Here is a 17,001-nt window from a genome sequence, read left to right on the forward strand (position 1 = left end):
TGGATGAAGAGTCTGGTTCCAATAATAAGAGCGCTGATCAGAGGAATCCATCCACTCTGTGTGTGTGTGTTTGTGTTATGTATTGTACACCTACTAAAAGGTGAGCCATGGTTATCCCCTAAGGTTTGCTGTCTTCACATAACATAACTCATTCTGTGAGAATGTATGGATCTGTGCCATTTACTTTGAACTGGATTGTGTTTACAGAATGAGCGGTCGTGAGTAGATATGCTTGTTTTGAGATCAAAGCGAGAGCTGCATGTATCTACGTTTGCACATTCTGTTCATATCCTTTAATAGTTAGTGAGTTAGTAGCCCAGTTATAGATCATTTGTAGTCAGCAATAGAGGAGTGATTGCTTCCTACAAGAGCTCAAAACATGTACATTTCTAGACATCTTTGAAAAGCAAGTCAGGAGCTTTTTTGTCTTAAAAGGGGCAGTGTTGTATTTTGAGACTGGTTTGAATAAGCTAAGTAGCCAATAGGCAGAGGGTAGCATCATTTGTCTGATTCTCTGTAATAATGGTATGGGAATAGTAATGCATTTTATTTTGTAAAGTAGTTTCTTGCATCAAACAAGGCAACATTTTCAGTCACCTCCTTGTCTGAAGGACAAGTGTATAAACAGGTTGATGCAAAGCCATGCATGTTTTTTCAAAAGGCTCATGGACCGTAGGCCTACATTGAACACCACACATTAGCTGCTACTGTAGGCTGAATGATAGAAAAGCTATTTCCATGTTCAAATGTTATGGGATGCATTTCCTCCATTTCTTTTGATGGTAGGTCCCTCTGGTAGGTCTACATTATGACCAAATAGCCACAGTACAGAAACTGTACATTACAGTGGGTACAGCCTCAGTGTTCACAGTAAACGCTCTCTGGAAGTTGCACAGAATTTTCACAACGTTCAAGTTTGTGCTCAGCAGACCTGACATTTGCTCAGGGACCCAACATTTTGGGGGACATGGTTGGGGGGACATGGGGGGGGGGACATGGGGGGGACATGGTTGGGGGGGACATGGTTGGGGGACATGGTTGGGGGGGACATGGTTGGGGGACATGGTTGGGGGACATGGTTGGGGGACATGGTTGGGGGGGACATGGTTGGGGGACATGGTTGGGGGGGACATGGTTGGTGTGATTAACCTGTTTAGTGTAGTTAATCCTGGTTAGTTTTTGTATTATTTTTATTTAATCAGGCAAGTCAGTTCTTATTTACAATGACGGCCTACACCGGCCAAATCCGGTTGACACTGGGCCAATGGTGCGCCACCCTATGGGACTCCCAATCACAGCTGGTTGTGATACAGCCTGGATTCAAACCAGGGTGTCTGTAGTGACACCTCTAGCACTGAGATGCAGTGCCTTAGACCTCTGCACCACTCGGGAGCAGTGTGGTTAGTCTGGCTAGCGAGCAGCTTGCATAAGCCTGCTTGTATAACACTGGCATGGTACGTCTCAGCCCCAGGCAGATGAAACAGAGGAGACAGGGCGTGTGTGTGTGTGTGTGTTTGTGTGTGGCCGCCACCAGCTCCCTCTCCTGGTTCTCATTAGATCTCAGCTCCCTGAGGAGGAACGGACCATCAGATTGATTACTCTTGTCCGTGTCAAAGCACACACAGAGCCTTAGCCTGACTTGATAGTCAGTAAACATCCCTGGTTTGAAGTCACTGGGAAAGAACACTTATCTAAAACAATCAACAAAGACAGTATTGATTCAATAGTAATCGCTCCTACTCACTCACTGTGTGTGTTTTCATATCTGCGAATGTGTTGGTGTGTTTTTGGTTAAATCTGTCATTGTGTTCAGTCCCCTGTGGTGCTGCACTGTTTTCAGTAAAACCTTTACGGCTGTATTAATGTAGGATTTTACGACACCCCTGTTGACTTAATACCCCTAATACTCAGCAAAGAATTGCTGAAATCATTTTTGGACCTCGCTGAGCCTCTGCTATATGAATAACAGCTTGAACAAGAGAACAAACTTTTGTTAATACAAACAGTAATAATCAAATCCCAGATTTCCCTGCACAACAACAATTAGGGTTTATTTAAATAAAAACAGATTTATGTGGAGAAACATGAACGTTTTGTTGCTAAATGTCCCAAAGAGTACAAAGATGGTCACGATGAGCAGGAGGGTTGAGGTACCGTATATGAAATTGACATTATAACGTGAGTCACACATACGCCTCTCTTATCAACCTCACCAGGGGCCCCTGTTTATCTTTCTTCTCATTGGCTATACACCCTACTCTGCTTTGAGCCTGTTGGTTGTTCAGCCTCCAGTGTGTTGTGCTCATTGGCTGTTCACCTTGATGTGCGTAAATGGCAGTAAGGTAACAGGAAATTAGACATTTGTCCTGCTTTGACATGCCCTGTAAACTCACACCAGCTGCTTGGTGTTCTCTTACCCTCTACCCCCTGTCTTCCTGTGTTCTCTTACCCCCTACCACCCTCTACCCCCTGTCTTCCTGTGTTCTCTTAACCCTTACCACCCTCTACCCCCTGTCTTCCTGTGTTCTCTTACCCCCTACCACCCTATACCCCCTGTCTTCCTGTGTTCTCTTACCCCCTACCACCCTATACCCCTGTCTTCCTGTGTTCTCTTACCCCCTACCACCCTCTACCCCTGTCTTCCTGTGTTATATTACCCCCTACCACCCTCTACCCCCTGTCTTCCTGTGTTATATTACCCCCTACCACCCTCTACCCCTGTCTTCCTGTGTTCTCTTAACCCTTACCACCCTCTACCCCTGTCTTCCTGTGTTCTCTTACCCCCTACCACCCTATACCCCTGTCTTCCTGTGTTCTCTTACCCCCTACCACCCTCTACCCCCTGTCTTCCTGTGTTCTCTTACCCCTACCACCCTCTACCCCCTGTCTTCCTGTGTTCTCTTACCCCCTACCACCCTCTACCCCCTGTCTTCCTGTGTTATATTACCCCCTACCACCCTCTACCCCCTGTCTTCCTGTGTTCTCTTACCCCCTACCACCCTCTACCCCCTGTCTTCCTGTGTTATATTACCCCCTACCACCCTCTACCCCCTGTCTTCCTGTGTTCTCTTACCCCTACCACCCTCTACCCCCTGTCTTCCTGTGTTATATTACCCCACTACTACCCCCAAACACAGCATCCCGTTCCTCACCCCCTGGCTTTAATGGTCTATGTTCTGTTACTCCAGTTGGCCACATAGTCCTAACCACCCAATTTCCACGTCTTATGGACCCTCACTACCTCCCACAAGGCTCCGTGTTAATGATGGAGCAAGGGGCCCTCTCCTGCCAAATCATTGGGGAGAGAGTACACCCTTCCACTCCTAGCATGCATGTGTTTCTGTAGAGAACAACACCTCTTCACTCCTCAATCTAACAGCCAAAACACTGGAAACTCCCAAGTCCACTGCTTCTCAGTAAACTCTACTTTCCGCATTATATCTGACCCAAGTGCTCTGTAAAACGTAGTTAGAGTAGCCATTAGACTGGTCCCATAGCTCTGACACTGCTTTATAAAACGTAGTTAGAGTAGCCATTAGACTGGTCCCATAGCTCTGACACTGCTTTATAAAACGTAGTTAGAGTAGCCATTAGACTGGTCCCATAGCTCTGACACTGCTTTATAAAACGTAGTTAGAGTAGCCATTAGACTGGTCTCATAGCTCTGACACCGCTTTATAAAACGTAGTTAGAGTAGCCATTAGACTGGTACCATAGCTCTGACACTGCTTTATAAAACGTAGTTAGAGTAGCCATTAGACTGGTCCCATAGCTCTGCTTTATAAAACGTAGTTAGAGTAGCCATTAGACTGGTCTCATAGCTCTGATGCTGCTTTATAAAACGTAGTTAGAGTAGCCATTAGACTGGTCCCATAGCTCTGATGCTGCTTTATAAAACGTAGTTAGAGTAGCCATTAGACTGGTCCCATAGCTCTGATGCTGCTTTATAAAACGTAGTTAGAGTAGCCATTAGACTGGTCCCATAGCTCTGATGCTGCTTTATAAAACGTAGTTAGAGTAGCCATTAGACTGGTCGTAGTTAGAGTAGCCATTAGACTGGTCCCATAGCTCTGATGCTGCTTTATAAAACGTAGTTAGAGTAGCCATTAGACTGGTCCCATAGCTCTGATGCTGCTTTATAAAACGTAGTTAGAGTAGCCATTAGACTGGTCCCATAGCTCTGCTTTATAAAACGTAGTTAGAGTAGCCATTAGACTGGTCTCATAGCTCTGATGCTGCTTTATAAAACGTAGTTAGAGTAGCCATTAGACTGGTCCCATAGCTCTGATGCTGCTTTATAAAACGTAGTTAGAGTAGCCATTAGACTGGTCTCATAGCTCTGACACTGCTTTATAAAACGTAGTTCGAGTAGCCATTAGACTGGTCCCATAGCTCTGCTTTATAAAACGTAGTTAGAGTAGCCATTAGACTGGTCCCATAGCTCTGCTTTATAAAACGTAGTTAGAGTAGCCATTAGACTGGTCCCATAGCTCTGCTTTATAAAACGTAGTTAGAGTAGCCATTAGACTGGTCCCATAGCTCTGCTTTATAAAACGTAGTTAGAGTAGCCATTAGACTGGTCCCATAGCTCTGACACTGCTTTATAAAACGTAGTTAGAGTAGCCATTAGACTGGTCCCATAGCTCTGCTTTATAAAACGTAGTTAGAGTAGCCATTAGACTGGTCCCATAGCTTTGCTTTATAAAACGTAGTTAGAGTAGCCATTAGACTGGTCCCATAGCTCTGACACTGCTTTATAAAAAACGTAGTTAGAGTAGCCATTAGACTGGTCCCATAGCTCTGATGCTGCTTTATAAAACGTAGTTAGAGTAGCCATTAGACTGGTCCCCTCTGACACTGCTTTATCGTAGTTAGAGTAGCCATTAGACTGGTTTAGCTCTGCTTTATAAAACGTAGTTAGAGTAGCCATTAGACTGGTCCCATAGCTTTGCTTTATAAAACGTAGTTAGAGTAGCCATTAGACTGGTCCCATAGCTCTGACACTGCTTTATAAAACGTAGTTAGAGTAGCCATTAGACTGGTCCCATAGCTCTGCTTTATAAAACGTAGTTAGAGTAGCCATTAGACTGGTCCCATAGCTCTGACACTGCTTTATAAAACGTAGTTAGAGTAGCCATTAGACTGGTCCCATAGCTCTGCTTTATAAAACGTAGTTAGAGTAGCCATTAGACTGGTCCCATAGCTCTGCTTTATAAAACGTAGTTAGAGTAGCCATTAGACTGGTCCCATAGCTCTGACACTGCTTTATAAAACGTAGTTAGAGTAGCCATTAGACTGGTCCCATAGCTCTGACACTGCTTTATAAAACGTAGTTAGAGTAGCCATTAGACTGGTCCCATAGCTTTGCTTTATAAAACGTAGTTAGAGTAGCCATTAGACTGGTCCCATAGCTCTGACACTGCTTTATAAAACGTAGTTAGAGTAGCCATTAGACTGGTCCCATAGCTCTGCTTTATAAAACGTAGTTAGAGTAGCCATTAGACTGGTCCCATAGCTCTTGCTTTATAAAACGTAGTTAGAGTAGCTAGACTGGTCCCATAGCTCTGCTTTATAAAACGTAGTTAGAGTAGCCATTAGACTGGTCCCATAGCTCTGACACCGCTTTATAAAACGTAGTTAGAGTAGCCATTAGACTGGTCCCATAGCTCTGATGCTGCTTTATAAAACGTAGTTAGAGTAGCCATTAGACTGGTCTCATAGCTCTGACACCGCTTTATAAAACGTAGTTAGAGTAGCCATTAGACTGGTCCCATAGCTCTGCTTTATAAAACGTAGTTAGAGTAGCCATTAGACTGGTCCCATAGCTCTGCTTTATAAAACGTAGTTAGAGTAGCCATTAGACTGGTCCCATAGCTCTGACACTGCTTTATAAAACGTAGTTAGAGTAGCCATTAGACTGGTCCCATAGCTCTGACACTGCTTTATAAAACGTAGAGTAGCCATTAGACTGGTCCCATAGCTCTGCTTTATAAAACGTAGTTAGAGTAGCCATTAGACTGGTCTCATAGCTCTGACACTGCTTTATAAAACGTAGTTAGAGTAGCCATTAGACTGGTCCCATAGCTCTGCTTTATAAAACGTAGTTAGAGTAGCCATTAGACTGGTCTCATAGCTCTGACGCTGCTTCATAAAACGTAGTTAGAGTAGCCATTAGACTGGTCCCATAGCTCTGACACCGCTTTATAAAACGTAGTTAGAGTAGCCATTAGACTGGTCTCATAGCTCTGACACTGCTTTATAAAACGTAGTTAGAGTAGCCATTAGACTGGTCCCATAGCTCTGCTTTATAAAACGTAGTTAGAGTAGCCATTAGACTGGTCCCATAGCTCTGCTTTATAAAACGTAGTTAGAGTAGCCATTAGACTGGTCCCATAGCTCTGCTTTATAAAACGTAGTTAGAGTAGCCATTAGACTGGTCCCATAGCTCTGATGCTGCTTTATAAAACGTAGTTAGAGTAGCCATTAGACTGGTCTCATAGCTCTGACACTGCTTTATAAAACGTAGTTAGAGTAGCCATTAGACTGGTCCCATAGCTCTGCTTTATAAAATGTAGTTAGAGTAGCCATTAGACTGGTCCCATAGCTTTGCTTTATAAAACGTAGTTAGAGTAGCCATTAGACTGGTCTCATAGCTCTGACACTGCTTTATAAAACGTAGTTAGAGTAGCCATTAGACTGGTCCCATAGCTCTGACACCGCTTAATAAAACGTAGTTAGAGTAGCCATTAGACTGGTCCCATAGCTCTGATGCTGCTTTATAAAACGTAGTTAGAGTAGCCATTAGACTGGTCTCATAGCTCTGACACTGCTTTATAAAACGTAGTTAGAGTAGCCATTAGACTGGTCCCATAGCTCTGATGCTGCTTTATAAAACGTAGTTAGAGTAGCCATTAGACTGGTCCCATAGCTTTGCTTTATAAAATGTAGTTAGAGTAGCCATTAGACTGGTCCCATAGCTCTGATGCTGCTTTATAAAACGTAGTTAGAGTAGCCATTAGACTGGTCCCATAGCTCTGACACTGCTTTATAAAACGTAGTTAGAGTAGCCATTAGACTGGTCCCATAGCTCTGACACTGCTTTATAAAACGTAGTTAGAGTAGCCATTAGACTGGTCCCATAGCTTTGCTTTATAAAATGTAGTTAGAGTAGTTAGACTGGTAGCCATTAGACTGGTCCCATAGCTCTGATGCTGCTTTATAAAACGTAGTTAGAGTAGCCATTAGACTGGTCCCATAGCTCTGACACTGCTTTATAAAACGTAGTTAGAGTAGCCATTAGACTGGTCCCATAGCTCTGACACTGCTTTATAAAACGTAGTTAGAGTAGCCATTAGACTGGTCTCATAGCTCTGACACTGCTTTATAAAACATAGTTAGAGTAGCCATTAGACTGGTCCCATAGCTCTGCTTTATAAAATGTAGTTAGAGTAGCCATTAGACTGGTCCCATAGCTCTGACACTGCTTTATAAAATGTAGTTAGAGTAGCCATTAGACTGGTCCCATAGCTCTGCTTTATAAAACGTAGTTAGAGTAGCCATTAGACTGGTCCCATAGCTCTGCTTTATAAAACGTAGTTAGAGTAGCCATTAGACTGGTCCCATAGCTCTGATGCTGCTTTATAAAACGTAGTTAGAGTAGCCATTAGACTGGTCTCATAGCTCTGACACTGCTTTATAAAACGTAGTTAGAGTAGCCATTAGACTGGTCCCATAGCTCTGCTTTATAAAATGTAGTTAGAGTAGCCATTAGACTGGTCCCATAGCTTTGCTTTATAAAACGTAGTTAGAGTAGCCATTAGACTGGTCCCATAGCTCTGCTTTATAAAACGTAGTTAGAGTAGCCATTAGACTGGTCTCATAGCTCTGACACTGCTTTATAAAACGTAGTTAGAGTAGCCATTAGACTGGTCCCATAGCTCTGCTTTATAAAACGTAGTTAGAGTAGCCATTAGACTGGTCCCATAGCTCTGACACCACTTTATAAAACGTAGTTAGAGTAGCCATTAGACTGGTCCCATAGCTTTGCTTTATAAAACGTAGTTAGAGTAGCCATTATACTGGTCCCATAGCTCTGACGCTGCTTTATAAAACGTAGTTAGAGTAGCCATTAGACTGGTCCCATAGCTCTGATGCTGCTTTATAAAATGTAGTTAGAGTAGCCATTAGACTGGTACCATAGCTCTGACACCGCTTTATAAAACGTAGTTAGAGTAGCCATTAGACTGGTCCCATAGCTCTGATGCTGCTTTATAAAACGTAGTTAGAGTAGCCATTAGACTGGTCCCATAGCTTTGCTTTATAAAACGTAGTTAGAGTAGCCATTAGACTGGTCCCATAGCTCTGCTTTATAAAACGTAGTTAGAGTAGCCATTAGACTGGTCTCATAGCTCTGACACTGCTTTATAAAACGTAGTTAGAGTAGCCATTAGACTGGTCCCATAGCTTTGCTTTATAAAACGTAGTTAGAGTAGCCATTAGACTGGTACCATAGCTCTGATGCTGCTTTATAAAATGTAGTTAGAGTAGCCATTAGACTGGTACCATAGCTCTGACACCGCTTTATAAAACGTAGTTAGAGTAGCCATTAGACTGGTCCCATAGCTCTGACACCGCTTTATAAAACGTAGTTAGAGTAGCCATTAGACTGGTCCCATAGCTCTGATGCTGCTTTATAAAACGTAGTTAGAGTAGCCATTAGACTGGTCCCATAGCTTTGCTTTATAAAACGTAGTTAGAGTAGCCATTAGACTGGTCCCATAGCTTTGCTTTATAAAACGTAGTTAGAGTAGCCATTAGACTGGTCCCATAGCTCTGACGCTGCTTTATAAAACGTAGTTAGAGTAGCCATTAGACTGGTCCCATAGCTCTGATGCTGCTTTATAAAACGTAGTTAGAGTAGCCATTAGACTGGTCCCATAGCTTTGCTTTATAAAACGTAGTTAGAGTAGCCATTAGACTGGTCCCATAGCTCTGATGCTGCTTTATAAAACGTAGTTAGAGTAGCCATTAGACTGGTCCCATAGCTCTGACACTGCTTTATAAAACGTAGTTAGAGTAGCCATTAGACTGGTCCCATAGCTCTGACACTGCTTTATAAAACGTAGTTAGAGTAGCCATTAGACTGGTCCCATAGCTTTGCTTTATAAAACGTAGTTAGAGTAGCCATTAGACTGGTCCCATAGCTCTGATGCTGCTTTATAAAACGTAGTTAGAGTAGCCATTAGACTGGTCCCATAGCTTTGCTTTATAAAACGTAGTTAGAGTAGCCATTAGACTGGTCCCATAGCTTTGCTTTATAAAACGTAGTTAGAGTAGCCATTAGACTGGTCCCATAGCTCTGACGCTGCTTTATAAAACGTAGTTAGAGTAGCCATTAGACTGGTCCCATAGCTCTGATGCTGCTTTATAAAATGTAGTTAGAGTAGCCATTAGACTGGTACCATAGCTCTGACACCGCTTTATAAAACGTAGTTAGAGTAGCCATTAGACTGGTCCCATAGCTCTGACGCTGCTTTATAAAACGTAGTTAGAGTAGCCATTAGACTGGTCCCATAGCTCTGACACTGCTTTATAAAACGTAGTTAGAGTAGCCATTAGACTGGTCCCATAGCTTTGCTTTATAAAACGTAGTTAGAGTAGCCATTAGACTGGTCCCATAGCTCTGATGCTGCTTTATAAAACGTAGTTAGAGTAGCCATTAGACTGGTCCCATAGCTCTGACACTGCTTTATAAAACGTAGTTAGAGTAGCCATTAGACTGGTCCCATAGCTCTGACACTGCTTTATAAAACGTAGTTAGAGTAGCCATTAGACTGGTCCCATAGCTCTGCTTTATAAAACGTAGTTAGAGTAGCCATTAGACTGGTCCCATAGCTCTGCTTTATAAAACGTAGTTAGAGTAGCCATTAGACTGGTCCCATAGCTCTGATGCTGCTTTATAAAATGTAGTTAGAGTAGCCATTAGACTGGTCCCATAGCTCTGATGCTGCTTTATAAAACGTAGTTAGAGTAGCCATTAGACTGGTCCCATAGCTCTGACACTGCTTTATAAAACGTAGTTAGAGTAGCCATTAGACTGGTCCCATAGCTCTGACACTGCTTTATAAAACGTAGTTAGAGTAGCCATTAGACTGGTCCCATAGCTCTGACGCTGCTTTATAAAACGTAGTTAGAGTAGCCATTAGACCGGTCCCATAGCTCTGCTTTATAAAACGTAGTTAGAGTAGCCATTAGACTGGTCCCATAGCTCTGACACTGCTTTATAAAACGTAGTTAGAGTAGCCATTAGACTGGTCCCATAGCTCTGACACTGCTTTATAAAACGTAGTTAGAGTAGCCATTAGACTGGTCCCATAGCTCTGACGCTGCTTTATAAAACGTAGTTAGAGTAGCCATTAGACTGGTCCCATAGCTCTGCTTTATAAAACGTAGTTAGAGTAGCCATTAGACTGGTCCCATAGCTCTGACACTGCTTTATAAAACGTAGTTAGAGTAGCCATTAGACTGGTCCCATAGCTTTGCTTTATAAAACGTAGTTAGAGTAGCCATTAGACTGGTCCCATAGCTCTGCTTTATAAAACGTAGTTAGAGTAGCCATTAGACTGGTCCCATAGCTCTGCTTTATAAAACGTAGTTAGAGTAGCCATTAGACTGGTCCCATAGCTCTGACACCGCTTTATAAAACTTTGTATATTGAATAACCAAATATGTTTCTGTTTCTCTCTCTCTCTTAGTTCTCTTGAAGCCTTGGACCTCTCTCATAACAGCCTCACGTCAGTCCCCCTCTACCTACCCCGCCCTCTGCGTCAGCTGACCCTGCAACACAACTCCATTGGTCGAATCCCTGCGTATGTCTTTGGCCACCTGCGCCCCGGCCTAGAGTCCCTCCGTCTATCCCACAATGCACTAGGGGACGAAGGAGTGCAAGGAGTTTCTTTTGTGGGCATGTACCGATCGCTTGTTGAGCTCCTATTGGACAATAACCGTCTGGGGGCGGTGCCTCGCAGCGTGTGGCAGTTTAGGAACCTGCAGGTGCTGAGGCTCGACTACAACCAAATCAGGTATGACTCCAGTGCTACCAATCTTCTCTACCGCTGTAGGTACTGTGCTCACCAGGGGTAAAACTGAACCACCTGCGGCCAAACTGAACCACCACCTACAGTACCATTACCAAGTTTGGAAACACCTACTCAAGGGTTTTTCTTTATTTTAACAATTTTATACATTGTAGAATAATAGTGAAGACATCAAAATTATGAAATAACACATATGGAATCATGTAGTAACCAAAAAAGTGTTAAAACAAATCATTTATTTGAGATTCTTCAAAGTAGCCACCCTTTGCCTTGATGACAGCTTTGTACACTCTTGCAATCACTTCACCAGCTTCAACTGGAATGCTTTTCCAACAGTCTTGAAGGAGTTCCCACAAATTCGGAGCACTTTTTGGCTGCTTTTCCTTCACTCTGCGGTCCAACTCCTCCCAAACCATCTCAATATATCCAAGATGGTGCAGCAGTAAGACGTGTTTGTTTTCGTCCCATGTAAATATTGTCTTTTTCGATTTTTTTGGCATACATTTCAGTCTCTTTTTTCAAGTTTTGAAATAAATATACATTCCTGCAACCCGCCTCACCCAATGTGGTACAGATCAGCTATTTTTTTTAGACCTTATAACTGGAACCTCCATCAGTAGCTAGCCAACTAATTAGCTACTAGCTATTTAGTCATTGTTTGCCACTGCTAGCGGTCTTTACCTTTAGCTCGGACTCTAGCCTAGATAACCTGGGTAATACCTGCCTGTCTGCACAGCGCGATACTAGCCATGAGCATATTGGACTGCAGTTGCAATCTACTGCAGAGACAGCCTGCAGAGTTCTGTCATACTATCTAAGTCTGTGCCCAAACAATTTGAGTTTCTACTTCTAAAACTCCACCTTTCCAGAAACAAGTCTCTCACCGTTGCTGCTTGTTATAGGCCACCTTCAGCCCCCAGCTGTGCCCTGGACACCATATGTGAATTGATTGTCCCCCATCTATCTCCAGAGCTTGTACTGTTAGGTGACCTAAACTGGGACATGTTTAACACACCGGCCGTCCTACAATATTAGGTAGATGCCCTCAATCTTACACAAACTTTCAATGAACCAGGTACAACCTCAAATCAGGTAAACACGGGCACCCTCATAGATATCCTCCTGACCAACCTGCCCTCTAAATACACCTCTGCTGTCTTCAACCAGGATCTCAGTGATCACTGCCTCATTGCCTGCATCCGTAATGGGTCTGCAGTCAAACGGCCACCCCTCATCACTGTCAAACGCTTCCTAAAACACTTCAGCGAGCAGGCCTTTCCAATCAACCTGGCCCGGGTATCCTGGAAGGATATTGACCTCATTCCATCAGTAGAGGATCCCTGGTTATTCTTTAAAAGTTCTTTCCTCACCATCCTAAATAAGCATGCCCCATTCAAAAAATGTAGAACCAGAAACAGATATAGCCCTTGGTTCACTCCAGACCTGACTGCCCTTGACCAGCACAAAAACATCCTGTGGCGTACCGCATTAGCATCGAATAGCCCCCGCGATATGCAACTTTTCAGAGAAGTTAGGAACAGGCAGTTAGGAAAGCAAAGGCTAGCTTTTTCAAACATAAATTTGCATCCTGTAGCACAAACTCCAAAAAGTTCTGGGACACTGTAAAGTCCATTGAGAATAAGAGCACCTCTTCCCAGCTGCCCACTGCACTGAGGCTAGGAAACACTGTCCCCACTGATAAATCCACGATAATTGAGAATTTCAATAAACATTTTTCTACGGCTGGCCATGCTTTCCACCTGGCTACCCCTACCCCAGGCAACAGCCCTGCACCCCCCACAGCAGCTTGCCCAAGCCTCCTCCATTTGTCCTTCACCCAAATTCAGATAAATGATGTTCTGAAAGAGTTGCAAAATCTGGACCCCTACAAATCAGCAGGGCTAGACAATCTGGACCTTCTCTTTTCAAAATTATCCACCGCAATTGTTGCAAACCCTATTACTAGCCTGTTCAACCTCTCTTTTGAGATCCCCAAAAATTGGAAAGCTGAGGGGGTTGTCCCCCTCTTCAAAGGGGGAGACACTCTAGACCCAAACTGTTACAGACCTATATCTATCCTACCCTGCCTTTCTAAGGTCTTTGAAAGCCAAGTTAACAAACAGATCACCGACCATTTCGATTCCCACCGTACCTTCTCTGCTATGCAATCTGGTTTCCGAGCTGGTCATGGGTGCACCTCAGCCACGCTCAAGGTCCTAAACGATATCATAACCGCCATCGATAAAAGACAATACTGTGCAGCCGTATTGATCGACCTGGCAAAGGCTTTCGACTCTGTCAGTCACCACATTCTTATCGGCAGACTCAACAGCCTTGGCTTCTCAAATGACTGCCTCGCCTGGTTTACAAACTACTTCTCAGACAGAGGTCAGTGTGTCAAATCGGAGGGCCTGCTTTCCAGATGTCTGGCAGTCTCTGGGGGTGCCACAGGGTTCAATTCTTGGGGCGACTCTTTTCTCTGTATGCATCAATGATGTCGCTCTTGCTGCTGGTGATTCTCTGATCCACCTCTACGCAGACGACCCCATTCTATATACTTCTGGCCCTTCTTTGGACAATGTGTTAACTAACCTCCAGAAGAGCTTCAATGCCATACAACTCTCCTTCCGTGGCCTCCAACTGATCTTAAATGCAAGTAAAACTAAATGCATGCTCTTCAACCAATCGCCGCCCCGCCCATCCAATATCACTACTCTGTACGCTTCTGACTTAGAATATGTGGACAACTACAAATACCTAGGTGTCTGGCTAGACTGCAAATTCTCCTTCCAGACTCACATTAAGCATCTCCAATCCAAAATTAAATCTAGAATTGGCTTCCTATTTCACAACAAAGCATCCTTCACTCATGCTGCCAAACATACCCTCGTAAAACTGACTATCCTACCAATCCTTGACTTCGGCAATGTCATTTACAAAATAGCCTCCAACACTCTACTCAGCAAATTGGATGCAGTCTATTACAGTTCCATCCGTTTTGTCATCAAAGCCCCATATACTACCCACCACTGAGACCTGTACAGTATGCTCTCGTTGGTTGGCCCTCGCTTCATATTCGTCGAACAAACCAACTGGCTCCAGGTCATTTATAAGTCTTTGCTAAGTAAAGCCCCGCCTTATCTCAGCTCACTGGTCACCATAGCAGCACCCACCCGTAGCACCAGCAGGTATATTTCACTGGTCACCATTTCCTACTTTGGCTGCCTTTCCTTCCAGTTCTCTGCTACCAATGACTGCAAAAAATCACTGAAGCTGGAGACTCATATCTCCCTCACAAACTTTAAGCATCAGTTGTCAGAGCAGCTCACAGATCATTGCTCCTGTACATAGCCCATCTGTAAATAGCCCATCCAACTACTTCATCCCCATATTGTTATTTTTTTTCTCCTTTGCAGCCCTGAACCTCTACTTGCACATTCATCTTCTGCACATCTATCACTCCAGTGTTGAATTGCTAAATTGTAATTACTTCGCCACAACGGCCTATTTATTGCCTTATCTCCCTAATCTTACCTCATTTGTACACACTGTATATAGATTTTTTTCTATTGTGTTATTGACTGTATGTTTATTCCATGTGTAACTCTGTGTTGTAGTTTGTGTCACACTACTTTGCTTTATCTTGGCCAGGTCGCAGTTGTAATTGAGAACTTGTTCTCAACTGGCCTACCTGGATAAATGAAGGTGAAATAAAAAAATAATGGGTTGAGGTCGGGTGATTGTGGAGGCCAGGTCATCTGATGCAGCACTCCATCCGTCTCCTTTTTGGTCAAATAGCCCTTATATAGCTTGGAGGTGTGTTGGGTCATTGTCCTGTTGAAAAACAAATGACAGTCCCACTAAGCACAAACCAGATGGGATGGCGTATCGCTGCAGAATGCTGTGGTAACCATGCTGGTTAAGTGTGCCTTAAATTCGGAATAAATCACGATAGTATCACCAGCAAAGCACTATCACACCTCTTCCTCCATGCTTCACGGTGAGAACTACACATGCAGAGATCATCCATTCACCTACTCTGCGTCTCACAAAGACACGGCAGTTGGTACCAAAAATCTCAAATTTTTACTCATCAGACCAGATTTCCTCCTGTCGTGTTTCTTGGCCCAAGCAAGTCTCCTCTTCTTATTGGTGTCTTTTAGTAGTGCTTACTTTGCAGCAATTCGACCATGAAGGCCTGATTCACACAGTCTCCTCTGAACAGTTGATGTTGAGATGTGTCTGTTACTTGAACTCTGTGAAGCATTTATTTGGGCTGCAATTTCTGAGGCTGGTAACTAACGAACTTATCCTCTGCAGCAGAGGTAACTCTGTGTCTTCCTTTCCTGTGGTGGTCCTCATGAGAGCCAGTTTCATTGTAGTGCTTGATGATTTTTGCGACTGCACTTGAAGAAACTTTAAAAGTTATTGAAATTTTACGTATTGACTGACCTTCATGTCTTAAGGTAATGATGGACTGTTGTTTCTCTTTGCTTATTTGAGCTGTTCTTGCCATAATATGGACTTGGTCTTTTACCAAATAGGGCTATATTCTGTATACCACCCCTACATTGTCACAACACAACTGATTAGCTGAAAGCATTAAAAACACAAATGAACTTTTAACAAGGTACACATGTTAATTGAAATGCATTCCAGGTGACTACCTCATGTTGAGAGAATGCTAAGAGTGTGCAAAGCTGTCATCAAGGCAAAGGGTGGCTACTTTGAAGAACCTCAAATATAAAATATATTTTGATTTGTTTAACACTTTTTTTGTTACTGCATGATTCCATATGTGTAATTTCATAGTTTTGATGTATTCAAAGTAGTACAAATATATAAATGAGTAGGTGTGTCCAAATTCTTGACTGATACTGTATAAATATAAAATCAGGTTTGAGTATATTAAGACCATGATGGCTTTAGCTATTACCACAATAAATCAAAGGAAAACCTCAGACTGAAGCGACCACAGCATCAGGATCAGTTGAGTTCGTCTGGCACTGCCCTCTCCCTGAGGCTATGTAAGAACCAATCACAGAGCCCAGTATCGGTGAGTGAACTCACGTTGCCGTCCTGTTAGAGCACAGAACTAATCTCAGGCTAATTATCCAATCAGAATGATTGTTTTGGCAGGGTGCCCAGAGGGGCCGTCAGACAAGGACAGACACGTATTCACAAGAGTACACATTAAATCATGTTTTTACACTGTGTGTGTTGCTCGCAGGTCTGTGGCGGTGGGGTCGGTGTGTCACTCTCGTGTGGCGGTGCGTTCGGCCCTGGCCTCTCTCCACCTGGAGAACAACCTTATAGAAGAAGACATCCCCTCCACTACCTTCAACTGTATTCAAGACCCTAGTAGTGTGGTCACACAGCCCCAGGAACACATACACGAAGTGTAGACCAGCTTCTCCATGTATAGATGTTCCACTGAACCATCATTAAACCTCCCTATTTCCCCACCTCCCTTTCTTCACTAATCACCTATGTCATCTCGTCATGTATGTAAACTCGTGTTTGTGATGTCACAGTCGATGATGATGATGATAAAGATACTAATTCGTACCAGTACAGTTGTGTTACCTTACTCGAACAGAAATGAAACTACTGATGTCTGTGTATGAAAATGCTCTAGCGGTTAAGAGAGAATATGAAATAACAGCTATTCCAACCTGTGTATTTAAGGGTCTGGGGGAGGTTAGTCTTGGGGCAGGTTAGACGTATACCAGGGGCAACAGGGTAACAGTGTCAGTGGGAGATCTGAGGGAACATTGGGAAAGAATATAAACATCATACATGTTCTCCAGAGTCCAACCATATAAACATCTCCTGCAGCATCTGACGCGTCCTGTCATGTGAAAACATAGAAGGTCTGGTCAGCCTGGGTGGCAGGGTTAGGGTT

At 43.4% G+C, this 17,001-nt stretch overlaps 1 protein-coding gene across 1 annotated transcript in view; it reads left to right on the forward strand.

Annotated features, from left to right (window-relative positions):
- si:dkey-32e6.6 (extracellular matrix protein 2) overlaps window positions 1–16,670 on the forward strand; it is a 45,579-nt gene extending 28,909 nt beyond the window's left edge. Inside the window, exons 9-10 of the mRNA XM_029621440.2 lie at window positions 10,755–11,081; window positions 16,327–16,670. Coding sequence (XP_029477300.1) covers window positions 10,755–11,081; window positions 16,327–16,501 — 502 coding nt within the window. The 3' untranslated portion in view covers window positions 16,502–16,670. The remainder of the gene's footprint in view (window positions 1–10,754; window positions 11,082–16,326) is intronic.
- Window positions 16,671–17,001: the final 331 nt, after the last annotated feature.

This window comes from Oncorhynchus nerka, linkage group LG20, assembly GCF_034236695.1.
Source record: "Oncorhynchus nerka isolate Pitt River linkage group LG20, Oner_Uvic_2.0, whole genome shotgun sequence".
NCBI classification, from domain to species: domain Eukaryota; kingdom Metazoa; phylum Chordata; class Actinopteri; order Salmoniformes; family Salmonidae; genus Oncorhynchus; species Oncorhynchus nerka.